The 26,902-nt window shown below is 34.9% G+C and overlaps 3 protein-coding genes across 19 annotated transcripts; 1 reads left to right on the top strand and 2 right to left on the bottom strand.

The window, feature by feature from the left end:
- Nucleotides 1-194: 194 nt before the first annotated feature.
- On the bottom strand, nucleotides 195-20,050 carry Nocte (no circadian temperature entrainment). Of its 13 annotated transcripts, none has more exons than XM_083108570.1 (20): nucleotides 19,538-20,050; nucleotides 18,230-18,377; nucleotides 17,724-17,972; nucleotides 17,136-17,292; nucleotides 15,811-16,071; nucleotides 13,709-13,789; nucleotides 13,321-13,625; nucleotides 12,718-13,228; nucleotides 11,932-12,642; nucleotides 11,124-11,551; nucleotides 9,482-11,038; nucleotides 7,311-9,239; nucleotides 6,480-6,716; nucleotides 6,083-6,391; nucleotides 5,800-5,985; nucleotides 5,592-5,727; nucleotides 5,161-5,505; nucleotides 4,783-4,928; nucleotides 4,164-4,425; nucleotides 195-4,072 (listed from the first exon to the last, which is right to left on the bottom strand). In XM_083108570.1, exons 2-20 carry the CDS (start codon nucleotides 18,320-18,322, stop codon nucleotides 3,918-3,920), a joined length of 8,058 nt encoding a protein of 2,685 aa, XP_082964696.1. In that variant the 5' UTR covers nucleotides 18,323-18,377; nucleotides 19,538-20,050; the 3' UTR covers nucleotides 195-3,917. The 13 variants fall into 13 exon arrangements, with proteins under 13 accessions (XP_082964696.1, XP_082964699.1, XP_082964701.1 ...); XM_083108573.1 differs by having other exon boundaries at nucleotides 4,164-4,413; XM_083108575.1 differs by having other exon boundaries at nucleotides 4,804-4,928.
- LOC145976987 (peptidyl-prolyl cis-trans isomerase-like 3) lies at nucleotides 19,721-26,896 on the top strand. 5 transcript variants are annotated; one of them, XR_014440363.1, is made up of 8 exons: nucleotides 19,750-20,186; nucleotides 20,312-20,523; nucleotides 20,627-20,701; nucleotides 20,815-21,095; nucleotides 21,167-21,297; nucleotides 21,462-21,606; nucleotides 24,108-24,270; nucleotides 24,393-26,892. XR_014440363.1 is itself a non-coding variant. In XM_083108595.1 (5 exons), exons 1-4 carry the CDS (start codon nucleotides 20,521-20,523, stop codon nucleotides 21,291-21,293), a joined length of 486 nt encoding a protein of 161 aa, XP_082964721.1. In that variant the 5' UTR covers nucleotides 19,750-20,520; the 3' UTR covers nucleotides 21,294-21,297; nucleotides 21,462-21,701. The 5 variants fall into 5 exon arrangements, 2 of the variants coding, with proteins under 2 accessions (XP_082964722.1, XP_082964721.1); XR_014440364.1 differs by having other exon boundaries at nucleotides 19,750-20,523; nucleotides 24,446-26,896; XR_014440362.1 differs by having other exon boundaries at nucleotides 19,750-20,523.
- On the bottom strand, nucleotides 21,160-26,284 carry LOC145976981 (sarcosine dehydrogenase, mitochondrial-like). Its single transcript, XM_083108584.1, has 15 exons — nucleotides 25,964-26,284; nucleotides 25,737-25,842; nucleotides 25,201-25,457; nucleotides 24,896-25,108; nucleotides 24,376-24,699; nucleotides 24,099-24,261; nucleotides 23,850-23,997; nucleotides 23,507-23,645; nucleotides 23,183-23,383; nucleotides 22,817-23,084; nucleotides 22,586-22,715; nucleotides 22,222-22,478; nucleotides 21,946-22,108; nucleotides 21,742-21,849; nucleotides 21,160-21,667 (listed from the first exon to the last, which is right to left on the bottom strand). Exons 1-15 carry the CDS (start codon nucleotides 25,985-25,987, stop codon nucleotides 21,508-21,510), a joined length of 2,661 nt encoding a protein of 886 aa, XP_082964710.1. The 5' UTR covers nucleotides 25,988-26,284; the 3' UTR covers nucleotides 21,160-21,507.
- Nucleotides 26,897-26,902: the final 6 nt, after the last annotated feature.

Here is a 26,902-nt window from a genome sequence, read left to right as displayed (position 1 = left end):
ACATTTCAAATTCGACTGATTTGTGTGATATTCAATTTGTTGATTAATATTTATCAGACATTTATCTAATAGAAATATATTACTTCGACCAATATACATTTTGCACTTCGTTTTATTAACTTTTTTTTCATTTCCGCACTTATATAGTTTTGTTGGGTTATATTAATTAATTATATAAATTAATAGTAGCAAAGTGCCATTTACTATTTTATTTTCACGATTTAGCACGTAAGTGTATAAGTAATATTTGTCATATTTCTAACTACAAATATAATTACAGGCGCCCTGCGATAGGTCTGTCGTATTACTTTTATAAGTTTTCACGCGTTTCTTTTAATACCTAGAACATTAAATATATCAGAAAACGTACAAATTTTCGTCTTTTTACAATAAAATATCAACATTTACAATATTGCCATCGATAATAACGATCATATACGATATTAGAGGATAACTTTTCACTTGCTAAGAAAAAAACCATGATAAACGCATAAAAGATTCGCAAAAACGATATTCTCTAATAAACAAATAATCGCATTTCGATAAATTAAAATCGCGACCTTAGAGTAAAAATTATTTATATATTAAAATATTTTAGCACACACATATCATAGGAGAGACTATTGTAATACGACAGACCATCAGCTCGGATCTATATACTGTGATATAAACAAAATCCACTTCGCATTTAAACTACATAATGAATGTTTTTAAACAGATTTTAATATTTTCAATAAAATTTTTCGAATACCCTATGAGAGAGGCATACCCATACAATTAAACATACTTTTTCATTTACTTACTCTTTTTAGCTTACTTTCTTCACCTTCATTATCCACTGAGTGTATACACGTGCAATAATTATAATAAAAATAATTAAAATAACAATATAAAATAATAATAATAGCAGTCGTACTAATAGTAATAGTGATAATTGTAGCAGCAGCAGCAATAGCAGGTGATAGTGGTAGTAATAGTAATAGTATGTTTAATAATTATTAATATAAAGAAATAATCATAATTACAATGACGGCGATGGTACTAACAAGAGCGACAATAATAGTAGTAAATAATGATAATAATAATAATATTAATGATATAACTAATATAATAACGATAATAATAATAATATTTAACAAATGATAGCAATAGCAGTAGCAGGAACAACAGTAGAGTATACAAGTAGTAATATAAATTGATAATGATAAAATAACAGCGATCATCCAGCAACAATAGCAATGGTAATAGTTATGATAACAATCATTTTTTCGTAATGTATATGTAACAGTATATTAGATAAAAAAAACCAAAAGGCCATAAAAAACCACAAGTAATGATGATAAAAGAATCGATAAAAATCACATAGAAAGTCTGTTAAAAAATAAGAATATATGATATAATTGTTTCTCAACACTATTACAACTGCTGCTGTTGCAATATGCTTACTACCACTATTACTAACATCATGTGCAAAATTACCATTATCATTAGAGCTATTATTATTAATACTATCATTATATATCGCGCATTTACTGCACAAACACCAACTATCACCACTGCTACTTCTACTCTCCTATACTACTGTTACAATGCTGCTGATAATGATCCAAGTTGCTGATGATCAAAGTGGTAATAGAGTCATCGCGATATTTATGATAGAGAACTTGATTCTTCAGTATTCGTATCATGCTCTAATAAGTATAGTTAATAATTATATTTATAATATAAATGTGTTTTTTAAGCATTGAAATTCTGCTGACCAAGCAAAATTTCAATATATTTATATAAAAACACATGAGGGAATCATGCACACAATTGGTGACGAAAAATAAGTTAGGGAGAAATTACAATAGAGAGCACACCATACGAATACTAGAAAATCAAGACAACACAAGAGAGAAATATTTACTACTGTTTTTTTTAAATTTTTTTCATGATTCCAATGGGTTCTCTTTTTTAATATTATATATATTACCCCCGTATTACTTGGCGAGATTTCACGAAATACTCATTTCTTTGTAACACGAGAGGAATTGTGTAGCCTTCTAATTCGAGTGTCGTGGCTTCGCCATTATGTCGATTTACATATTACACACATCTTTTAATAATTTATTTTTTAATTAATAATAATTTCCCACAATGTTTTAGAGAAAAAATGTTCGGGATAAAAAGGAATAAAATTGCTATTTTCATCGTCTTTCTTAATCGATATTTTCTAAATTCATTGAAGTGTTAAATTTTTAACAAGTCTACATGTGAAGTGTCTTCTCTTTCTCTAATACATGTTTCACTATTCATACAGACATATCACGAATACATGAAAAATTTTCAGAGTTCAAGAATAGTGGTCGTCGGCACGACTGGCAGTATATTTTGTTTTTGTTGAAAATTAACATCCTATCTGTTTCAACGCCTTAGATTTCTTACGAAAACCGGGCAAAATGGGCATGGCCACACTGTCTCTTTGCTGAATAAATCTTGCAACGACGGGCTCCTGTGAATACTACTATTTATTTTTCATGAGCTTTATCTTTATAACAAAGCTTTAACTGCAACGAAAGCAGAGAATATACAATCCTTTTTTTTTCATACGTTGCGATAGTAGTAGTTTAGGTTGCGATTCGCTTGATTCAACATAATCTTTCTAAACGTGAAAAGACTTGACGTAAGACTCGACGTAATCCGCCATATTCAGCTTTTCACGCTTCACAAGCAGTATCTTATATATCTAATGATTGAAACTCGTTGTGAATAAAGCCAGATCATGATGATTTGTGCAATATCTATCAACAACGGATTCCTATTCCGCACGAGTTTCACCATGATCTCGCATCATCGACAAATATACATATAGAGTTTTTCCTTGTCGCGATACATAGGGGTGTGACATAGTCATGCGTAGATCCGATTCATGGATACACAATCATAATCGATAAGTAAATCCAATTCTCATTGTTTGAATAAACGGAGGACTTTATTACCGCCGTTTGTTTCAGTTCTTTCAATGCTACATACGAGATTGCAATAATTGTAACTTTCCTTTGCTAATTGTTTTTGTTCCTCTCTTCCGTTTTCTCTTTCTCTCACTTCACCTCCCTATCTCTATGTGATCAAGAAAACTTGCATCAGATGTCCTAGGTATCCTAGGATTCATTATCATTTGTCACAGATTGATCTGGGTATAGAGATATATCTATGTATATGTATATATATTTGAATATATATATATATATATATATATATATATATATATATATATATATAATATAAAGTCTATAATTTTTTTGTCTCTCTTCCCACAGATACAATCTCATGAATTCTTAACACATAACGATACAGATATTTTCTTATTCGACTCGCATCTGTGATCGATTAGCTTTCACTCGACGACGACACATTTCTTCTTGAGTCAAATATTTAAACGTTTACACAGGACATTTTAAATGTGTCACTTTTTTTAAGCTTTTTGTAGCAGTATCAATCAGCGCTCATGATTAACTCGTTGCTATTCTTATAAATATATATATTCAATATTATATTTAATAATGGAAATGCTTAATATAAACGTCTTTTCGACTGCATAGAGACGAAAAGTTTATATTGTTAAAACTAAAGAACGGGTAGAGGTGCGTATAAATAATGTTATCTTCCTATAAGTTTCCTTCTTTCAGCACAAAAATCAGATTTTTAATTCATCTATTTAACTGCTATAGTCGATTATATAAGCACGTGATTTCGTAAATAAACGAATTTCATTATGACACTGCGTGCTCCTTTTCTCATGATATAAAAAAGCACGTCAGTCTTTGCCCTTATTTTTTTCGACGAAATTATATCAAAGGTTTAACCAAAGAAAGATGTTTTCCACACAAATGGAAGAGCGAATGTATTCACCTTCACGTAAATATTCACGTATTTCACTCATTTTGCTGATTCACTTCCTCCTTATTATTATCACTATCTTGCTGGTTCACATTGGACTTATTACCTACAGACTGTGTTCCAGAAGAGCCATCATTCATCTTGTCATTATGATTATCAGTTTTATCATTCGAATCCATTTTAACGTTTCCTAAAGAAAGAGATAATATAGTTTTTAATTAAATATTAATTGTACAGAGAGAGGTATATATTTTTTGTACACATATTTGCACTTTACAAACCTTGCGGTGAATAATATTGTTGTTGCATCTTCATGTTACGTTGCTGCTGCTGCTGCTGATGTAAATTTGGTCTGTGACGGTTAATTTGAGTTTGTTGCTGCTGTTGCGTTGGCATACAACCAGGCTGCTGCTGCGTAGGGTTATTCGGACCTGGTGCAAACGGTACTACAGGTCGCTGTATTGGAGATGGGTAACGCTGTTGTGATGGTTGGATACCAGCACGAGGCGGCATACCCATACCACGTACATTCTGTTGCAAAACCTGCACGTTTATATGTAAGAGTAAATTGCAGAAGGTACATGAGTGATATTATGCCATTTTTCAAATATAACCAGATGTTTTAAATGTTTAATGTTTAATTTTGTTATTATAGTATTAAATTATATTTAAAAATTCTTTTATAAAAAAATTATCTTTGTATATATTATATATTTATATCACATATATATAATAGAGATATACTAGATTTTAAAACATTATATAATTAATTCTTATTTCTTTATTGGCAGAAAATAATTCTTGTACATTAATTATGTTTAATTTAGTTTGATAAGAAAAAGAGAGAGAAGAAATGCATGCATGATATATAAATGATAATTTTAATGAAATGGTACATACGTAGTTATTGTAGCTGCTTACCAGAGCAGACTGGCTAACGCCCTGATATTGTTGATACTTGTGATGTTGTGTAGGACTTGGCTGTGGTTGTTGCGACGAAGATTGTTGTTTGCAATTTCTCGATTTAGGTGACGGTATTTGAGAAGCTAGAATTAAAATATTGTTTTAATGTAGTCCGAAGAAAACTTATCGAACAATCATTAAATTTTTTCAAAGAAAAAATTATGAATTTATCCGATAACTTCAATACTTTATATAAAACTTCTGAAAAAAATGCATCTAAAATACAAAATTACAAGAATTTTTTTATATAAAGTTATTTGATTATTTTTCGTTGGCTATTTTTAAAATTGACGAACAAATGAATGATGAACTTACTCGAGCCAAAAACTGATGCAAGCACATCTTGTTGATTTCCTGACGGGCTCTTCAATTGTCTGGGTTGCTCCTGCGGTTGGTGCTTACTAAGAAATGTAGGCGCCGCATTTCCTGGTCCTGGTAAGCCACCAGTGGGATTGCGAAATTGTTGAGCTGCCGCTGCTATTTGCAATCCTGAACTAGACAAAAAACTGGGACCATAGTTTTGTAAACCGACAGGAGTTGCGTTACCCGTTGCCAGACTTTGATTATGCTGGCCAAATCCTTGCAAACCGTAATGAGTTCCAGTTTGTTGAGTGGCACCGCCAGATTGGTAAAAGCCCGTTTGTGATCCGGGAAACACATCTAAAAATATATTAAAATTACAAATAAAATATGTTAAATAAAAAGTAACGTATACAATATTTAAACAAATAAAAAGTCATATTTACCGGCAGATGTGGCGCTGTAGTAACTATTAGCAGATGCTTGAACATTTGGACCAGGTCTCTGTACTAATTGCGAATTGTTCAAATAACTGCCGCTTACACCAAGCACTTGATTTGGATCGTATGGTATATAAGCCAACTGAAAAAAAAAATTTATTAATACTGTTAGATTTATTATTCTCACCAGAATAATTTTATAATGAAATCTCACTTGATTAGGTTGAGGAGCGGATGGAGTTTGGAAATGCGGAGCTTTAGTTCCGATAGCTCCGATTGGTTGAGACGATGGTTTCACGCTTGCCGACATCAGCGAATTTGACGATGAGCTGATAAGTACCGTATTAGGATTGTTGCTGAGTTGTTGATTCTGTCCAAATGGGGGAGCAGCTGCCGCAGTCTATTAGGAGAAATTCAAAAGATTAATCTATCTCCATTTAAAATCTTTATGTAATGAGAATTGAAAGCAGTTATAAGAGAAATAAAAATGTACGTACGATGCGGTATTGAGACAAGTTGTTTTGATACATTTCCGGTGTAGGGGCATTCGGTGCGTGAGGCGGCGGAGGTGGCGGTTGCTGCAAATATACATTTTGCTGGCTAAACGAGCTCTGGAGAGACGGCGCGTACGGTGCGTACTGCGTAAACGGTGATCGGCTTTGATCCAATTGAAACGCTCCGTATAAACCGCCCGCTTGAGCCGGCAATTGACCCGAGCCTGTATTGAATAATACCGCCGGTGGCGACGGTATGGCCGACATGCCACCGTATTGCGCCGCTTGTGAACCAGGATATTGCGGGAACTCCTAAGAAACAAAATAAAATTAATTTTGTTATTTCTATTCCGTTCTGTATATATCATTTTTTTAATAATAAATGAGAATAAAAACGCACCTGATAGTTGATGTGCGAGGGTTGGCCTGTAGAATTGAACGGAGGTGGGCTTAGAGGACCCTGAAGACTAACAGGAGGATGACCGATAGGACTCTGACCGGCTCCGATGGGACTCGGTCCAGGCACAGTGGATCCTGGTTGCGTACCGCTGCTCCCCGAAGATTGTTGCTGCGGCTTCACCTGCGGGGGAACCAGCTGCGCATCAGGCAAAGAGTCAGCATTTTCCCACAAGGGACACTATATGTTTCAACATTAAGTTACTATATATATCATGTAAACAGCCATTTTCAACAAACACATTCGTCGATTTTACAAAAGAATATTGTTCTTAGATCTGTTTTGAGAAAATCTGGTGAAAATGTGAACAGGTTCATTATACTCTTTATAATACACATACCTTGTCTTCTAACTGATATTAAAAGTTATAATTACAAAGATTATAATCACATATATATAAATGATGATGGTTACTGAGCAATAATAACTGCAATAATTACAATAACATTAACATAACGATGAGACACAATGATGGTTACTGTATTAAATCGTCTACTGATTATTGAGAAGTGACTGAATATTCATCTTTGGCCAAAGAAGTTAGCCACTTACCTTTCTCATTTTCACCACACTTTTACTAGACAGAATTTTTTAAATAAACAAAAAAGTAAAATTATCGAGAAAAGCAATTAATTATGATAATAATAATAGTAATGATAACAATAATAATGCAAATAAAAATAAAAAATATGCTGGAGAAATTATTAGTGATAACAATTCTCTATTGCATGCACAGTAATAATAATAGCAAATATTCGCGAAATGATTTCTCACCTTGCACACATTTGTAGACGTCGTGATTTCGCTTTTCATATTGTTTTGATTGTATTGCTGATGCGGGCTGTAACTATCATCAACGTCGCCGCTTTCAAACGCCTGCGGGAAGCTGGTTGTGCTTCCGACCACACCGCTGCCGTCCTCGTGTTCGACTACAGTTGGCATCGGTGGCGCGTTCTCCCAAACTTTCTTTACAGATGCGATCTTCAGGTTAAGCTCCGCAGTTGACGGCGATATCGTGCTCTGACCGCCGGTCATATGTATGGAGCGCGGCATGCCTAAGCTCTTACTCTTGTCCTCCGTCAGTTGCGAAAGATCCGAGTCAAACGTAAAGTCCAACTTCATGTCGGCATTGTCCTCGTTCTTATTAAATGACAACGGCATTTGAATAGGTTCCTGATTCTTATCCTTTATCAGATCATTCGGTTTATTGGGGAAAGCGACGGAAAGCGCTGGTTGCTGCGGGTGTTGCTGCACCTGACTGTTGCCCTCTTCTTCCATTTCCACGCGCTTTTCGGCTCGTTGCTGCTGCGTCTTAATGTGATTCGAGAACTTCGATTTCACCGCCAAATCTGTCGGTCCGGTCGTCTTCGTAGTCTTTGAATAATTTGTGTTTTCGAAGATCAAGGTCTGTACGGGAGGCGAAGACACATCAGACACGACGTTCTTTTCCGTCAGGGTCTCCTTCAAATTTTTCACCGTTTTCTCGCCACTCGGGGAATTTCGTTGGCTGCTATGTCCGGAATTAGCTTCATTACCTTCGTGACTGTGATCGTTTTGAGTTGTCAAACTCGACATCAGCTGAATATCCGTAGGAACTGCGGACGGAGAATTCGAACGCAACTGGCTAGTGAAAGGTTTATCCCAAGCATTGACCGCCGGCGGTGGCGCAGGATTGCTAGACGAGTCCTTGGCATAATTGTTTCCAGAACTATTCAACTTATTCATATCGCTGGCGTCGGTCGCGCACATTTGTTGTTGCTGTTGTTTCACCAGACGTTGGAAACGCGGAGCTAATCTTGGATTTCTGGAATTTCTGTTGTCGTATTCCCGTTTCTGCGGTATGTTCGCCGGTTGAGGAATATTCTGACCGAGTAAGGGCGGAATATTTTGTACCTGTTGTTGCAAAGCCTGTTGCGATCCGTTTGACTTTGATTTCGAGCGATCGCGTTCGCGTTCCTTCTCTTTGTCTCTCTTAACTGGCTTCGCTTCCTCCTTCTGACTATGTCTTGATTCCTTCACGTTCTTCTTGGAACGTACTTCCTGGAAACCATCGGCATCTACCTTATCCTCCGCCGTCGCATTCGCAGTGTCCTCGGTACAGCTGTTGGTTTCCATTTCCGAATCCATCAGCTTCTTATCTTTCGTTTGAGACTTTTTATTGAGATCGTTCAGCGCTTGATTCACGAGGTTTGGATCGGTCAATTTAATTTCATCGATACGATTAACCATACTATCTTTGTTACTCGACTTATTTGAGATTGCGCCGCTGTTAGTCGAGCTCTGACTTCTAGACCTTCCGCCGTTTTGTATCTGCGTGTTTTGCATCAAGGGCGGTATGCCATCGGTATTATGATTTTTTTGAGCGCCGAACCCGGCGTTCTGCAGATTCCGTTTCTCCGCTCCCGGGGCTCGCGATGCCGGATTGGAAGACTTGGGATTTTTCTCACGTTGCTCTCTGGCATTCGTCGATTGCTCGTTCCTACGCGAATGCGAATTTGCGCCAATAGCATTTTGATTTGTGGCTTGAATAGCTCGTCCACCAAAATGCTTGTTGCGACTATTACGAGACTCCTTGTGATCCTCTATATGCTCCTCGCTATTTTCCGACGTAGTTTCCCAATCCTCGTTGCCTACGTCCGATTGGGGCTGCTTCGATACATTACTGCTACTGCCACGTGAACGAGCTTCGCGATTATCTCTTCCCTGAAACGCAAAAAATGCGCATTATTACATCATTAAAAAGAAAAATATAAATATGCAAAAAATATAATATCCAAGATATTTATCGAATTTTATATATATAGTTTTATTTATTATGAAAATGTTCTATAAATTTGATTAAAAAAGAGCGTAAATATATAAAGTATTAGCAGAGACAGATGAGGGGAAGATTCTAAGTCTATATGTATAAAGTACTAGACTGCAACATATGAAATTATACATACTCTTCTGCTTCCGCTACGAGTTCTCTTGGAACGCGACTCTTCTTTTCGTATTTGCGCCTTTTGAGACAGAACATTGGCGCCTTGATTCGTTTCTTGTTTATTAGCGGACTGTTGAGTTTGTTGACTCGGGGATTTATTACGTCTGCCTGTAATACCCGCCGTAAGCGCTTGTTGCTTTGCAATTATTTTATCATCGGTAGACTCAACTGACGCGGGTTGCAAGAGACTTGCTTCTTTCTCCGAGGTTGGCGTCGGTGGATTTTGCCGTCCGACATTCTGTTGTTGATGCTTCTCGTCCGCATTACGTTCCGACGAAAATGGACTCTTGCTGGACGGCGGTCCATAGCCTTCCATGCGGCTGCCCGTTGCCGTGTTCCGAACGCGAAAACCGCCTCTACCACGACGGGATGGTTCGCCTGACGGTGCAAAAGCCTCATGACTGGGTTTCCCGTCGTAGCTTCTCTTGTCACTACGCGCTTGAGAATATGCCTCGGTACCTCGCTTATCGTCTCTTCTTGATACCTCGCGATTGCGTTCCTCTTTCTCGACCTTCTGGGACGGTTTGGGAGAGCGAGCGGATCGCTTATCCTCCTTTCCAGACTCAGTGGAGCCGGATACTTCATCAGCACTGTTTTCGGAATCGGTATGTCCATAGGAACCGCTCTTGGCGGACATTCCAGACTTACCAGCAGCAGGTCGCCCGCCTCTTCGTCCTCTAGATTCCGGGCCACGCCAACGAGTGAAAACACTGAAGGTCCCTCCCCACTGACGTCCACCGCGAGATTCGCGAACTCTAGAACTAGAGCTACCGCTGCTTGTTCTATTACGTGTATTCTTCTCTCGCTTCTCATCCTTGACTTGTTCTTTTACATCTTCGGTAATAGTTTCCTCTCTCTTCTCCAAAGTTGGCTTATCCAATAAACTTTGTTTAATTTCATCGCTTTCCTTGCTTTCTTTAACAGTTTCGACTATCTTTTCCTCTTCTTTTTCAAAAGTTGGCGATATTGCATCGGCCCATGCTTTTGGTGAATTATCACCTCTCTCAATCTGCCTGGTTTCCGAAGTGCGTTCCGTTTTTCTATTCCACACATCCGTATCTTTTTTTGTCTCGGTAGTATTTTCTTTCGCTTGATCTTTCTTCTCTTGAAGATCAGAACTACCTCTCTTCAATTGAGTCAAGCTGCGCTTTTCGTTCTTCAATTCGTCCGCTTCAATCTTTTCTTTCGTAACTGGACCAGGAGGCTGCCTTCTATCTCTATCTCTTTCTCTAACTTCCTCGTGATATAACAAATCTCGTTTCTTTTCCTCATAATCTGACACTTCGCTCACCCAGGAATTGCAATCGCGTAATTTATGCAGCTCGTCATCACGTAAAGATGTTTTCGACTCTCTAGAAGTGCGACTATCGCGTGAATCTGGTCTTTGCGGCCGTTCACTACGCTCTTCCTTTGGCGCATCGCGGCGACTTTCGAGTTGTCTATCTTGTCCTGCGTTACGTTCTTCACGCCATTCTGAACTTTCAGAACGCTCCCTTTGTTCTCGTTCATCAAAAGAATCCTGTGAAAAGTGAAAATTTTCAATTTCAGATGTAAGTGCAATTTATATTTTATAAATAAAAATTAATCTTGTTTTAAACAATTACCTTCGAATAACTGTCGTAATCCTTCTTTTCTTTATTATCTCGATCGCGCATATCTCTGACATCTCGAGCATCACGACTGGTAGGACGAGAATCCTTGCTGTCGCGATTATCTCTCGAATCCAAATTCTCCTTTGGATCTCGTTCCTTATCGTCAAAATGTCTCTCACGTTCCCAAGAGTCACGAGGATGTCTATCATCATACTCGTAATCTCTGAAATTACGGCTATATTCATCGTAATATCCACCCGGTTTGCGACCGTCGTAAGACCGATGTGAAGAATGCCGATAACGATCTTCTCTCGATGGCGGCGCGCCACCACTGCGATGATCTCGAGACGGAGGTCGTTCATCGTCCAATGGTGCCGATGCATCAGAATCAGTTCTATTACGACGTTGCGGTGGTATGGACTGCTTCATACCACTATCTACTAATACAAGTTTTATTGTATAGCTTTTACAATGTTTTATCAGTTCAAAAAAGAAGATAAGGATCAAGATAAATCATAAGTAAGAAGGTCACATTAAGTATCACTCATATTTTAGATACTACAATAGTATATCAAATTCCTAATCAAGTTAAAAATTCATTTTTAAAAATTAACTGTAAAAATTATTTTTGTATATTTATTAAGTATATTTGTTTAATAAAAAAATTTTTACATTGTAATTTTCGAATTATAAAATTAAAATTTTTTAAACAAATATTCTGACACTTATTTCTTTTACAGTTTAATTATTAGTTTAATCGCAATTATTAGATTAAGAATGTGATGCAATTCTAAAAATAAGAGAGATTCTAAAGACTTACTCAATGAATTGTAATTGTGAAGCCATCTGCTAGGATCATATTGCTGAGAGAATGGAACAGATTGCGTAGCAGGTCTTTCCGCATTGGGTGAAATTCGATTGAAATTCGCACCGCTTCTCTCTGCCTGCTGCTTTTGAAATCTGGGCGGTAAATTATTTTGAAAATGTCGGGAAAATGCCGGTTGATCGCGGTCTCGTGAGTCTCTTTGATCGCGATCACGTTCTCTTTCACGCTCGCTGCGCACCGTATCTTGTTGCCGTAAGAAAGTCTGCCGATCATTCTGACGAAAGTCCGTCAGTCCTTGATCTCGGCCTTCTCTCGCAAGGTTGTCGCGGGTCTCGCGTCCAGATGCGATGATTTTCTCATCTTTCCCTTCGGACGAAGTACGTGATCTTTCACGCTCTCGTTCTCTGCTCTCTCGCTCTCTATTTTCCTTCTCCCTTTCCCATTCGGGTATAGGGAGAGGTACAGGTGGAACGCTGATCAAGCTTTTAGAATCGCTCGACTGTGTGCGCTCCTCGTCTTTGTGCTTCGCCTGTTTCTCTTTCATCTTTTGCTCCAAGTCCTGTAATTTCTTAGCTGCCGCTTGTTTTGTCGATTCTTGGAAACGTTTCTCTTCTTCTTCCTTGCGCAATCGTGCACGCTCGACAACAGACGCAACTTCAACTTTGATTCTACGTCTTTCGTTCCACGTCTCGTCGTCTTCGACACCTATTTATAATGAAAATATGCGTCATGAGTAGATCAATGAACATATTTTTTTTGTAATAAGAGTGAACTACTAACCTCTTAAAGAATGTACAGAGTGCAATTGCGATTGATTGTTGTAGCCGCCACTACCACTCGCGCCATTTGATCCACGATAATCGCGATTCATAGAAGGTTGAGTCCAAGGACGATGCGGCGGATCTCGAAGCTCCTTCGGGTCTCGAGGATTATCCCGAGACTTCTCCTTCTCCTCCGCGGCATTATCATCGTTCTTCTTCTCCTTGATATCTTTTTTCTCGTCAGTTTTCGATGGTTCTGATTCGAGTTCATCGTCACTAAAGGCCAATTTTTGGTTATAATCAATATCATCGTGTGCAGCCCATCCTGCATCACGTGAAATATCATCCATACGAGTAAGATCTTCTTCCTTGATAATGGGTCTAGTCAGAATCTCTTCCTCGGTTACGCGCTCACGTTGAGGAGGTGGAAATCGATCCAGAGGATGATTAAATCTGGGTCGGGGGTTGTTGGATCCAGAATTTGATGAAAATTGCGGAGGAAATCCACCAGGGAAATTTGATCTATACATCTAAAAAGATCATACATTTTGTTATATCGTAAAACAAAAAGAAAAAGAATTTACACAAATTCAAACTTTTGAGATCGTAATAATAAACTTACAAATGGCGGGATAAGTCCTCGAAAGTGATGTAAATTCGGCCCAATTTGATGGGTACCAGAAGAAGGCGCAGAACCTTGATTATTTACGGAATTATGCTGGCCTGCCGGGCCCGCGCCCATGTTGGGCGATTGGCCCAAGTTCTGCCGCCCTCCACCGGGTCCCTCTTGGGTGTGTCCTCCTGAAACAGGTATATTTAAAGGGAGGCCCTGGCCCCCCGGAGTATTCCCATTTCCGGGACCAGCTGATGTTGGTGGCGCTGCGCCACTTGCCGTGCGACTTCCGCCTTGAATCCAACTTCCTTCGGCTGCAAAAATTCATATAGCAAAATATTACATATTTTCAAAAATCAAATGATTCTATGCTATCATTAAATTACGAGAAACATACTCTGTGGACGCAGGCTCGGTCCCGGACCATATTGCGCATTTAACTCTCGATTCGACTGCTGCTGATTTCCCGGTGTGCCACCTACATAATTCATTCATTAGAAATATATAGACAAATAACATACTGCGTTTGATATATAATAACAGTAATATATCAATATTGATAAAGAAAGAATCGATATTTGACGAAATACATGATAAAAACAAGATACACACATGCTCGCACGCGATTGCTTCGCAGGCTGTGCATAAAACTTTCCCATGTATATATCATGCTTTACAAATAGTATCTTGAATATAGTAAGGAAATATTAATACACAAAAAATTAAGTTCTCAAATATTTCTAAAATAAATCGTTATATCTAATTATATTAAATATCTTATTGATTTAGAATAAACGTAAAAATAAACTGCGAGTTGATAAAAGGTGTACTACTAATTTCGTTTTATGTAAAAATATATAATTAAAATAATTATAAATCTGCCAATATTCCATCAATGTAAATCTTAATAAATCATAATAATATGATAATTATGTATGTTTAGTGGATATATAATAGTGTTCAAATTGTCTTTTTTTTGCATAGGAATGCATAAACTTATCTAAAATAAAGTAATACATTTCCACATAACACAGAATGTTATAAATGTAATGCTCTTCATAGTGCAAATTTTAAAATATTAGAAGAAGAAATGGGGGGATATAATAATACATAAATTAAAGAAGATCTAAATTAAAGAAATTAACTCAGTCAAAAAGATAAAAAGTACACATCTTTTAACATTATGTACCAATCTCGAATTTTTTATAGATGTGTATTTTGCTCTCTTTCTTATATCATATTAAAATATATAAATAATGATATACATGAGACTTGGTACATAATGTAATGCTATCTAACAATTTTCTACAAACGTATATAACACATATTAACATTTATAGTCAAATCAATTTTCCACATTTATATCCAAAATTACAACATATGATTTATTTAAATATTTTTTAACAAATTGCGTCAAATATATGAAATCACAAAATTTCATTGCTATTCATGATGTAAAGATGTATAAATTGCTCTGCATACAGAAAAGTTATCTGTAAATAATCATTTATAAATAATTATATATATATATATATATATATATATATATATATATATATATATATATATATAGATGATGTTACAAGCTCTTTTACTTTTACATAAAACCTTATTCATGAAATATAATAAATTATATATATATTTTTTTTAATATATAAAAACAGAAAATACTTTCTTTAAATATTATATATATATACAAACTCCCAATTTTCTTCCACAGAATAGCAAATAACATGAAATAATATTGTGCACACTTTTGTGTATATTTTTAAAAAAACAATTCATATTTATTAAACAATATTAGACACATTAACTGTATGCAAATATATTGTTACTAAATAGAAGTATCAGAAAATTATAAATATATTATCATATTTTTAAATGCAATCGAGATTGCAAATATTTTCTTTTAATAATAGGCTTTTTATAATTTTAATCTTCTTGATATTATATATTGTATATGTACATATATATTATATCAAAAATTTCATGAAGTGTCATAAGATATTAATAATGAGAAAAAAAGTTAAATAAAGAAGCTAAGGTTCCTATCATACAATTTTTCAAGGTAAAACTAGTTTTGTTATTCTAATTTTATTTTATTTTTTACTATTATTAATATCTTTTAAGACATATGCAGACAAATAGTTTTCAATAAACATCCAATATGTAAAGAAATTATTACTAAAAATATTTCTCAAAAGACAATTTACTATACCTATTTATAACCAGATATAGATTCAAGAATCCGCATGCATCGCGCATTCTTGTAAATCTCTGTTGCACACATTTATCATTACTACCAAATTTATTTACACCAATCTTCCATCTTTTATTACTTCTAGTATCATATCTATACCATCTTCTATTACTTATAGTAGTATAATTTATAATCAAAATACGATCTTAATAAAAATACCATGGAAAGAAGCACAGACAGAGCACTACTGGCAAAGAGAAAAATTTGAATCTAGCAGCAACAGGCAAGCAACATCCCACCTGAGTGGTTGTGGGAGTATGGCTGTTGCTGCAGTAACGACTGATGGACTGCGATTGAGATCGCATTGGATGTTGTTGAGGATTGTTGAGTCTGGCTCTGAGTGGAGACGGAGGCGGAGGGCTGTCCGCTGAGACTGGGAAACTCGTGTTGGAACTGCGGGGACTGGTGGGCGAGGAAACTCAGTCCAAGGGCACCTCTTGCCCCCTTCGCGCCCCCCACGAGCCCCGCGTAACCAACCACTGCTGCCACAATGGGCGTACCTATCAATTAATTGTGCCACCCAAGAAAAAAAAGGAAAAAAAAGGAGAAAAAAAAGAAAAACGACACTGACGCTCCGCTTACACTTTGCTCATGCCCAACGTCCAGAAATGGATGTTAAAAGAATATAGATATATCGCAAATACGAACTGGACAATGAATTGTCACATCCTATATCATAATATATTGTAATATCAAAGTTTTCATCGTCCTTTATTAATCCAACTCTGGACATTTAAAGTTTTATGATATTATGTACATTTACATCTCAATAATTTTTTTTTAAATAAATATTGTTTATATTACGGCATCCTTATAATAATATGACACAAATCATTGCATATTATTTATATGATAAAATAAAAATCATATTAAAATTGCTCAGTTATCTGCATATTTCTAATTGGCATTGGTATATTGTATTATTTAGACAATATTGTATAAATTATATTAATAATATATAATTAATACAATATGTGTATAAACAATATAACAATATAATATTATTAATCTAATATTGTTAATTGATTATATTGAAACATATATATATATATTGTATATGTGTGTGTGTGTGTATAATTTTGAAATGTGAAATCAATAATTATAATATATGCAAACATGTATGAAATGTATGCTGTCCCATCTACGATCTTATATATCTCCTATTCGTAGGAGGAGACAGCTACAAATATTTATGCATAGAAAACTGAAGTTATTTTTGTCTTATTATATAATTGCAACTATAACTAACTAGGTGATTTAGATGTTTTTAATAATTAGGATTTTTAATAACTGGGTTTGATTTAGATGTTTTTTAAAAAATTTTGAATAATTAGATATGATTTTACCTTGAGTTTTTACAAAATCTTGGCACTTTCAGAACCATCTTTTTTATATTATTCTAAACTAAACCTGCTTCTGGATAAACGAGTTCAAAAATGTTTGAACGGAATAAAGAATGTGAAAAATGAGTAAAGTAACTTAAGTCTTAATTTAACATTTTATCTCAATCAATATCACATGCCAGTAGTGCTATAGTGTATAGAATATATATTTTTTTACGCACCATCTCCTGATCTGCTCATAATCGCACTCCATGATGACTTGCTGTTTGTTTGATCCAAAAAAGGGGATTGTGATACATTTTGTTGTCCCGGTAGTAACGAGTGTAGAGATGTTGAAACAGTGGTTCCTGCTGCGCATTGTGCTGATGAAGAGACAGTCTGCAAGAAAATATTAGCTTTAATAGTATCTATTTCTAAATTCTGAATATAATATGCAATATAAAAATTAAAAAATTAGCACTACTTTTGTAAATTTTTCTTACTAAGAAATTTAATTTTTAATTCTAATTTTTGTTATTAAGATATACACAAAGGTAAAAACATAATTACTCTTTATAGAATTATTATGTTTTTATCTTTGTGTATATTTTAATATACAAAAATTAGAATTAAAAGTTAATTTCTTAGTAAGAAAAATTTACAAAAATAGTGCTAATTTTGTTATTCTTATATTGCATTTATCAAAATTAAGTTATGTTATATGCAGTTACAATGATACTAGAATATTAGTAGCACAATAATATTAGTAACACAATGTTAACTTTAAAATAATTATTCTCTATAAACTGAAGAATTAATTTATAACTTACAGTAGTGTTATCGGGTGAAGTTGCTACTGTGGTAGTAGTAGTGGTCGATGATGTCGAGTCCTTAGTAGTAGCCCAACCACTTCCTCCACTTGGCACAAGACTGACAGCTGGATCACTGCTGCTAGTTTCACTTTTTAAACTGGGCAGATTAGCAGGAGGACGCCGTGCCGAAGGCACCTTTCCAAGACTTTGCATTCCATGTTTGCGCGGTAATGTATTTTTTTGTTGATGCGGTTCCAAAGATTCACCCTATATTTGTCAAAAATATTTAACTAATTTGTAGAAAAATTTATCTCTCAAATATCAAAGAAATATGAGAAAGAAAAAAACGTTTCCAAAACATGTCGATACACTATAGAGATATGTAAAGCTAAAAATAAAAAGAATTGTTTACAGAGAAATTAGTTCATTTATTTCATTTAATCGAATAAAATTGTGAGACAAAGGATATTGAAAAGAAAGTGTCTTGAAAAAATAATAAATAATAAAATATGGCCAACACTTACCCTACTCACCCGATACAAGCTATTGATATCTAGTGATTGAAACTTGGATTTTCCTTTCTCCCCCTTCGACACAATCCCTGACAGAGTAGACATGCTGTCTGCACGCAACCATTTAGTACCAATCAGACCCAAAGAACGAACCCTTTGTCTGCAAAGATAAAGTTATTTAAATTTAGTACAAGATACTACCGTATCTTTTGATATCTCTTTTCTTTGTTTCTTATTTCTCTATAAAAATGAACAATGGCACTGTAAGAAACTTAAGGAAATTGTAGTAGAAGAAATAGTACCTATCATATAATAATTTCATCTATGTTAATCACATCTGGAGTTCATTTTAAGAACATATAGCATATTTCTAGGAATTAAATATATGGATGGGACTACTAAATATATGGATGGGACTATTAAATATATGGATGGAGCACTGTTTAGATTCAAAATCAGAGAGTTCTCTGATGAAACTGAGAAAACAATTATGAAAGAATTAATAAATATATGCATCTGTCAGTGAATCTGTTCCATAAAATATGTAATCGAATAAAAAGCATATTACAAGATACAACGATAAATTATTGTGCACATGCATACGACACTTTGTTTCTTAAATATTTTGTGACTAGAATTATTTATATAACGATAATAATATAGAAATACCAAGTGTGCTAAGCGACATCAACTTTATAATAATTTGTATAATTACAGCAATACGCGAAGAGGAAATTTCTAAAACGCGCATTCCGTTCCGTTAACAACGCATTAGCGGCGGAGGCGAACAGCCTCTAAGAAAAAGCTTTGTCTGTCACGCTGTTGGAAACAGGCTGCCGCGCGGCAAATAAAAGAGAACTCGAGTGTGACGAAAATACAACTCGATTTATCACCTAGCGAGAACCCAAATCCGGGCGCTGATAATATTACGAGTGGAAAGCGAAGCCGAGGGGAGGCGAGAGTAACGCCGGACCCAACCCCTCTCACGTCCGTGTGCGCGATGTCAAAACTCGCGGACAGCCCAAAACAAAACGCGCGGCGCCCAAGTCACGCATCGTGTTGTCGAATTCGTTGTGTCGCAGGTAGTAGACTCGAATTCGCGATATCGAGGGGCCGCGCGTGCAATTTCGTCGCGATAACGGTACCCCGGTAGCCCCGAAGAAAGCGGAGATGCCGATCCGCGAGAACGGGGGGAGGAGGAGGGGGAGGAGGGGGGGAAAAAAAAAGAAGTGTCGGGATACAGCGAGGCATCCTCCACGTAGGTAGGAGGATATTTCGCTGTTCCGGACGTTGACGGATATCGACGAAATAAGGACTCACCTTGGTCCGTCCAAATGGGTTATCAATTCACAATAGGGTTAACTCCCAGTAAAACTAGATTAACGCGCGGATCGACGCGGATTACCACTTCCGACCGGATCGCGCCGCGCCTAACGGAGACACGCAAGAAACCTCTTCTCTCCAACAATTCGTCCAAGATGGCGAATGCGCGACTCTCGAGGGGCCCTTCCTCCGCGCGCGCGATCAATACAATTACGTCACGCTTACCAAGGAGAACCGCTCTCACACAGACGTGCCACTCGTCGGCGGATTTTCGCTGTCGCCAACGATGGCGATAGCGGCGTCTGTCTAACTAACTCGCGCGACGCGCTTTCTCTTTCGTTCCTTTTTTTTTTTTCTTGCGGCACGCGCGATCACAAATTATCGACACGATGCGTAGCGTCGAGCGGATCACTATTCACGGAGAAATCGGGCGTTCTCCCCCGCGGAATTCTCTCTACTCCGTGCGACTCGCGTCCGCCGTGCGTGTGACAAGAGAGGAGACGCACGCGAATAGTACGGCTTCGTGGCCGCGGGCGGCGCTGCTGTGGAAATTCCTTTCCTTCGCACCACCGGAGTCAAGTTCGCGGTTCTTTCGAAACGAAATTTCACCGACTCGCTCGACTGCAACATTGATATTTTTCTAAACGTCAGTGAAAAACTCCGTCTTTGTTTGTATATATATTTTTTTAACACGTAAATCGTATCGCGAAAGATTCCCGTCGAATCTCGTTAAAAATTTTATTGACTCCAAATTAACCTCGCGCATCATAGGTCTTTCAATTGCACTTTCTACACTTTCTACACTTTCTCCTCTACGACTGTCCTTCTTCGAGTTTACTGTCTACTCTCGCGGGGGAGTCATCATTGTTTGGTTTAAGGAATCGTCAAAAAGTTATTTATCTGCTGTCCAGGATACAGCTGTTTCACTTAAATTAGTTTCGATTTTCTGAGTGTGCAATTTAATTGTGAAAGCACTGAAAATGGTACGTAATTAAATTATCCGAAATATATATTGCACTCACATATATATTGCGCTCTTGTGTGTATACGATTTGAATAATATAAATGTCACTTCTCTTTTTTTAGAGCGTTACATTGCATACGGATGTCGGTGACATCAAAATAGAATTATTTTGCGAGATGTGCCCGAAAACATGTGAGGTATTGATCGATTTCTACACATATATACTATTATACTTACTAGAAATAGATAACCTATAATGCTTGCTCCTGACAATTTTGTATACAAGCATTAACATTCTTATTTTATGCAGAATTTTCTTGCACTCTGCGCTAGTGGATACTATGACAATTGCTTGTTTCATCGGAACATAAAAGGCTTCATTGTCCAAACTGGAGATCCTACCAATACAGGTAAAGGTGGAACATCTATATGGAATCGTAAATTTGAAGATGAATTCAAGGAGGAACTGAAGCATAATGCAAGAGGTCTTGTCTCTATGGCTAATAATGGGCCAAATACAAATGGGAGTCAATTTTTCCTAACTTATGCGCCGCAATCACACTTGGACCTAAAATATACTCTATTTGGAAAGTGAGTTTGCATTTATTTTTACTTTATAACAAAATTGCAATTTTTTTTCACTAAGTTTTTATTTATTACAGAGTGATCGATGGTTTAGAAGCTTTGGAACAATTGGAAAAATTACCAGTAAATCCTAAAAATTACAAGCCACTCGCAGAAATTAGGATAAATAATGTGACCATACATGCTAACCCATTAGCAGGATAAACTTGTGAGTGATTAAATGATTCTTACTATTTATATTTATATCAAAGACATAAGTAATTTATACAAATTTTTTAAATAAATATAATCTATCTACACAAAAATATTAGTGTAATCATTAAAAAGATATTAAGTGTAATATTAAAATATACATATATATCCTTTTTACAGACTTAAACTTACAACTTATTACAAGAAATAATGCTGCCAAATATTTTTATATTGTATATATACCTAATGTTCTCTTATTCTGTGGATCAAATGGACTTTGAAGATACATTCTTGCAGGGTACTTTTTTCTCATTGCTTCAATCTGGTAAGTACCTGTTTCTAAAAATACCTTTGTAATATTTTGTCCATTTGGTGCTGTAATATATCTGGATAAAAAAAGTAAATGCATAAATATATAAATTGTTCATATTTATCTCTACTATTTATCTAATTGACTTACGCTTGTCCAATACTGCTTTTAAAAGTATATCCATGTTCAGCTCTTCTTAGATAACCAACTAATTGATCATTTCTATAAACATTTTCCAAACCCCATAGTGGTATATCACTATAAATTATAAGAATATTCATGCTTGAATGATATGCATTCAAAATATTGATAACAATATTAGAAAATAAATGTATTATAAAGTCATATACTTACTCATTTATATGTAAATGGACCATTCTTTTTTTTACTCCATTTTTACGAGACCAATCAACAGATGGTTTACCTAAATACTCGCCATTTTTGCGGCAGGCAGCTTCTAAACCCGCTTCTATTGGATTATTATCTGATCTTAAGTCTGTACCCCAAAGATGATTTCCTGATAAATAAATTAATACATAATCTTAAATAATTAAAATATAAATTAAATGGTATAAAAATATTAAACTGCTGTTATATTAAAGTCATATAAAATATTGAACTGTCACATACCTTTTTCACAACTCAAACTGTAGAGTGCTCTGTAACCAGCTAATTTCATATCATATTTCTTACCACATTCCATTAAAGCCTTGTAAACCTTTTCACATGAACTTTTTGGAATATGTAATTCAAAGCCAAGTTCACCCACAAAACTAAGTCTAAACATATGCACCAGTTCACCATTTATTCGTACTAATTTTGAAGTGCAACGTGGAAATGATTTGTTTGAGAGATCATCTTTGACTAACATTTGAAGAACTTGAGAGCTGCAATAATGAATGAAAAATATAAATGAAGAGATATATGATGTTATCATACATTTTTATCATAATTTGTACATATATTTTTATTCGCATTTCATTTGAATATCTACCTATTAGGACCTTGAACTGACAGAATTCCTATCTGTTCTGTGACATTATGCACAGACACATTGAAATCTTTTTCTCTGACTACTTTGGTGATATGTGCCCAGATATGATATGATGACATGCCTCCAGATACTAAAATCATAAATAAAGGAATTAACAATATTAGATTAAAAAAATTAAAATGCTATAATATATACACATGCAGTAAAATAAAAGTAAAGGTATGAAACTACCGATGTAAAATGCTTTTCCTTTAAATATGGGATCAACTACACCACCCAAGCCGGATTCTAGACCAGTGACTGTGCAATCCCCCTCTACACCTCCCTTTTCATTTAACATACAAGTATAAACAGTTTTATTGATTTCTCGATCTACTTGAGATGTAAATATATAATCTGCCGCCTTTCTTGCTTCCGGACCGCATATGTAAAATTTTCCAAAATACGACAGATTAAATAAGGCAACGTTATTTCTGCATGAAAGCGCTTCTTCCCGTATCTACAATAGATATATAAAAAAAAAGTTATAAATTTAACATTTTTGCTAAAAAATATTTTTTGATACAATTCTATTTCAAATTAAAAAGTTAGGCTTACGATATTATCATGTGGTGGAAAATCAAATGTATATTCTGTTTTTAATATATCGGCATATATATCATTCGTATTTTTTGGTGTATCATAATAACCGCCATAATCATAAGGCAAAGCTGCGGCTGTTTTATTATTTAATAAGAACCATCCTGGACGTTCCCATCCTTGCCGTTCTTCCATGACGGCACCTTCATTGATGAGTAACTATTATACATAAAAGATGAACAGTAAATTAATAAATTATTGGCAAATAAAAAAATATGAAAATGAATAATCTAAGTAAAAAATATTGACAAATAATCAATATTTCTGTGAAGCATAACTTACATTATGGAAAGGATCTATCTTTAAATTTCTACCACTTAAACGTTCGTCGTGTGGATAGACAATCTCATAATTTTTTGCGTAAGCTTCTTGACTTCGCTCCGTGATCCAAGCTAAGTTTTTTCTTTGTTCTGGTATAAATCTAAAAAGAGAAAAAATGTAAATTTGTAAATATGAATAGAATAATATTATTTTACTGATATATATTTACATTTTATATCAATATGTAAAAGAGGAGAAAATTATCGATATATTTAAAAGTTAATTCGTTAAATAAATATAATGTTACGTTTATATTGCATATTTAAGAAATTTAATATCTCTAACTCTAAAAATGAATTTTTACCGTCTAATATCGTGACTGAACATGTATTTGTCTGGTCGCCCATTAATTATCCATAATGCCGCTTGCTCTCCACAACCACCTCCGAACATCATTCCGGCGCTATTGTATCCACAGGAGTAATAAAAACCTGTGCAACGTGGGTCTTCACCTTTTGAAGACATTGTTATATTTTAAATTTAATGCTTATGATGTATAATGAATATGAGAGAGAGAGAACATTGATTATAAACTAATGATAAAATTTTGTACCCATGATAGGTTTATGGTCAGGAGTAAAACTTTCTGGACCGCACACCGTCGTTCTTATTCCTGTGGTTGCCAGAATGGGCATCAATTCGTTCATCGCTTCTACATGCGCATTGAATACATCCCAATTCAGTTCGTACAAACTGAAGGAGAAGTCTTCTGGTGCCTTTACATAGTACGTATCGTTTAATAATTAATCAAGAGAACAGATATTGCGTATCGTAAATATTTTTTCTATAATAATTAATCTCTGCATGTAACATGTATATATATAACTTACTAATTTCAATATGATAGGATTCGATTCGTAACCTCCGATGCTCAGAGTTCCACCTTGCACTCGAATGTAGATACTACGATCGGGATCTCGGATGTTTGGCAATCCTTGTACGTTCATCGGTTCAGTGACGATATATGCGTGTTTCATCGGTGTCAATGGAATACTCAATCCTACCATTTGCGCTATCGTCCCGGACCATACTCCAGCAGCATTTAATACAACGTTGGTTTTTATAATACCGTAAGGCGTTTCTACTCCACGAACAATTTTGTGGCCATCGTTATCCTCTGTGAGAATTTTAGTCACTGGACAGTCCTCGATAATCTTGAAGAATTATATTTAATCGGATCAATTTTTTGCAAACGTAATTAATAACAAAACTTTAGTTTCAGTTATTTGTGAAAGATATGCTATTTTTTTAATACAGATATAAAGCTCTAACATACTATTGTAAATTATAAATATTCAAGTGAATAATATTTATATAGACTGATTGATATGAAAGGAAAAAATGAATTACCTTGCAACCGTTTTTTTCTGCTGACTTTGTCAATGCATTTATTAACATGGCAGGGTCTATAGTACCATCTGCTGGAGAATATATCGCAGCCAGAAATGCATTCTCATCTAAAAGGGGAAATTTCTTCTTCGTTTCCGCCGGATCAATCAAATATGCATCAATACCAAAATTTTTACAACTAGTAACTAATCTTTCGTACTCGGTCACTCGTGCCTGTGAAATACAATATAATATTTATTCCTCGAAAAAAATATGAATACAAGTATCAACTGTATCAAAGAAAATGCCAAGATATTTAAACTCACGGGAGATTGAGCGATAAGAAGTCCACCGTTATTTATCCATCCTGGATTTATATCCGTTTCTTCCTGCAAGGATGCATAAAGTAATCTCGAACCTTTTAACATCTCTGTTTCTATATCGTTTACTCCGCGTAAACACCACACAAGACCTGCTGTATGCCATGTTGTGCCAGATATAAGTTTAGATTTATCCAAGAGTACAGCATTGATACCCCGTTTTCCTAATTGATAAAGCGCGTTACAACCAGCACTGCCACCACCTATTGTAAAAATTCTTGTATGTATCATACCGTATAAATATTTATGTGCAAACATTAATTAAAATTAACTGTCATTCAGCTGAGATTTTTCACATTTTTTTAGTTTTATATATATATATAGAAAGGATATTTTCTGCTCAATTTCAGTTAATTTTAATTAAAACTTAATATATGCATAATATATACAATATCAAAATATCAATAATATATACAATATCAAAATTTTATCCATAATACTGTTCAATTTTTATGTCTTTCCAAGGATACAAAATTAATTACCTATTACTACAACATCTGCATTACTGGGTACATCAATGTTCTTTACCTCGTTTTTCCCATTATATGTAGTGATTGTTCGATTATTTCTGAAACCCCATTTACAGAACTGAAAAAAGACAATGTATTAATATATGTGGATTTCACCTTGTTGCAAAAATATAAAATTATTAATTTCATAATATATTTGCTGAACGTTTTAGATTCGACGAAATCAAATGTATATATACCTTGTTTGTCAATAGACGAAGCATTTTGTATGCTTCACAAGATCAACTTGTCACGACTGCAAATATTAGCACAGACTGGACTGTAGTTCTCTCAGTCAAGATCGCGCAACTATGTTATTCTAATTTATCTTCAAAATTATACTGCTTATAACGTGTACATGTTATCAAGAAATTTCTCGTCACATTTTTCAACGTTTAATTTCTCTTTCTCGCGCGATATCAACTCTCGCGTTCACGATGAAATGTGTAATTTAAAAAAAACTCTGGTTTTAATAAAACGAAGGAGAGATTACAAGCGACGTCAATCACGAAACAACGAAACATTACCCAATGTGTTTGTACGAAAAAGAAGAGGCAATACTTAACAAACTTAAAACACTATATGGTTGAGTAATTATGTTCAATCTGTTATTCATGTTATTTTTCTTTCTAACTTATATGTGCATTGCGCAAATATTGTTATATTTCAAAAGTATCTATTTTGCTAATGTTTATGAGAGGTAAAGGAACGGTAATTTCATCATAAAATTAATCTTTATCACTTCTTAGCAGATAAAACTATTTATGTATTATCGCTTTATATTTGTACATCTATTTGTTCGTTTCACATATAAACTCGCATTCATTATGGAAATAATCTTTGTTGTCAACTTTAAACTCTGCAAGAAGTGTTTATCGTTGTTGACATCTCTTTTTTTCAAGTTTCACCTTTACACGTATTTTTTCTTATATACTTTATTATTTATTGTTAGAATGTGTACTGTATAAAACAAGCCAAACAATATTCTTTGGATCTTTATATTGCATCGGAATATTTCAATTTTGATGCTGAAATATGTGTGTATGTGTACATACATGTGCATATAATTTGTATGTCTTTTTATCAATAAGAAATTCAATGTGTAAAAGAAGCAATCAATGACTTGCAATACTTCTTAT

Source organism: Camponotus vicinus, unplaced genomic scaffold, assembly GCF_025532165.1.
Source record: "Camponotus vicinus isolate PSW18456_S1 unplaced genomic scaffold, iyCamVici1.0 SCAF_9, whole genome shotgun sequence".
NCBI classification, from domain to species: domain Eukaryota; kingdom Metazoa; phylum Arthropoda; class Insecta; order Hymenoptera; family Formicidae; genus Camponotus; species Camponotus vicinus.
The sequence above is the reverse complement of the archived record's forward strand: the minus strand, read 5'-3'. Positions and strand labels throughout refer to the sequence as shown.

Excerpts from the sequence above, each read along its gene's own strand:
- LOC145976987 (XM_083108595.1), top strand. Across the intron at positions 20,702-20,814 it reads TGTGCCCGAAAACATGTGAG|AATTTTCTTGCACTCTGCGC; the intron begins GTATTGATCGAT and ends TATTTTATGCAG. Across the intron at positions 21,096-21,166 it reads AAATATACTCTATTTGGAAA|AGTGATCGATGGTTTAGAAG; the intron begins GTGAGTTTGCAT and ends TATTTATTACAG.
- Nocte (XM_083108570.1), bottom strand. The coding sequence starts at position 18,322 with ATGTCTACTCTGTCAGGGATTGTGTCGAAGGGGGAGAAAGGAAAATCC. Across the intron at positions 13,790-15,810 it reads ATACTCCCACAACCACTCAG|GTGGCACACCGGGAAATCAG; the intron begins GTGGGATGTTGC and ends TGAATTATGTAG. Across the intron at positions 5,986-6,082 it reads ACTTGTCTCAATACCGCATC|ACTGCGGCAGCTGCTCCCCC; the intron begins GTACGTACATTT and ends TTCTCCTAATAG.
- LOC145976981 (XM_083108584.1), bottom strand. The coding sequence starts at position 25,987 with ATGCTTCGTCTATTGACAAACAAG. Across the intron at positions 25,458-25,736 it reads TGCAGATGTTGTAGTAATAG|GTGGTGGCAGTGCTGGTTGT; the intron begins GTAATTAATTTT and ends TTTTTACAATAG. Across the intron at positions 21,668-21,741 it reads AAAAGCAGTATTGGACAAGC|ATATATTACAGCACCAAATG; the intron begins GTAAGTCAATTA and ends TTTTTTATCCAG.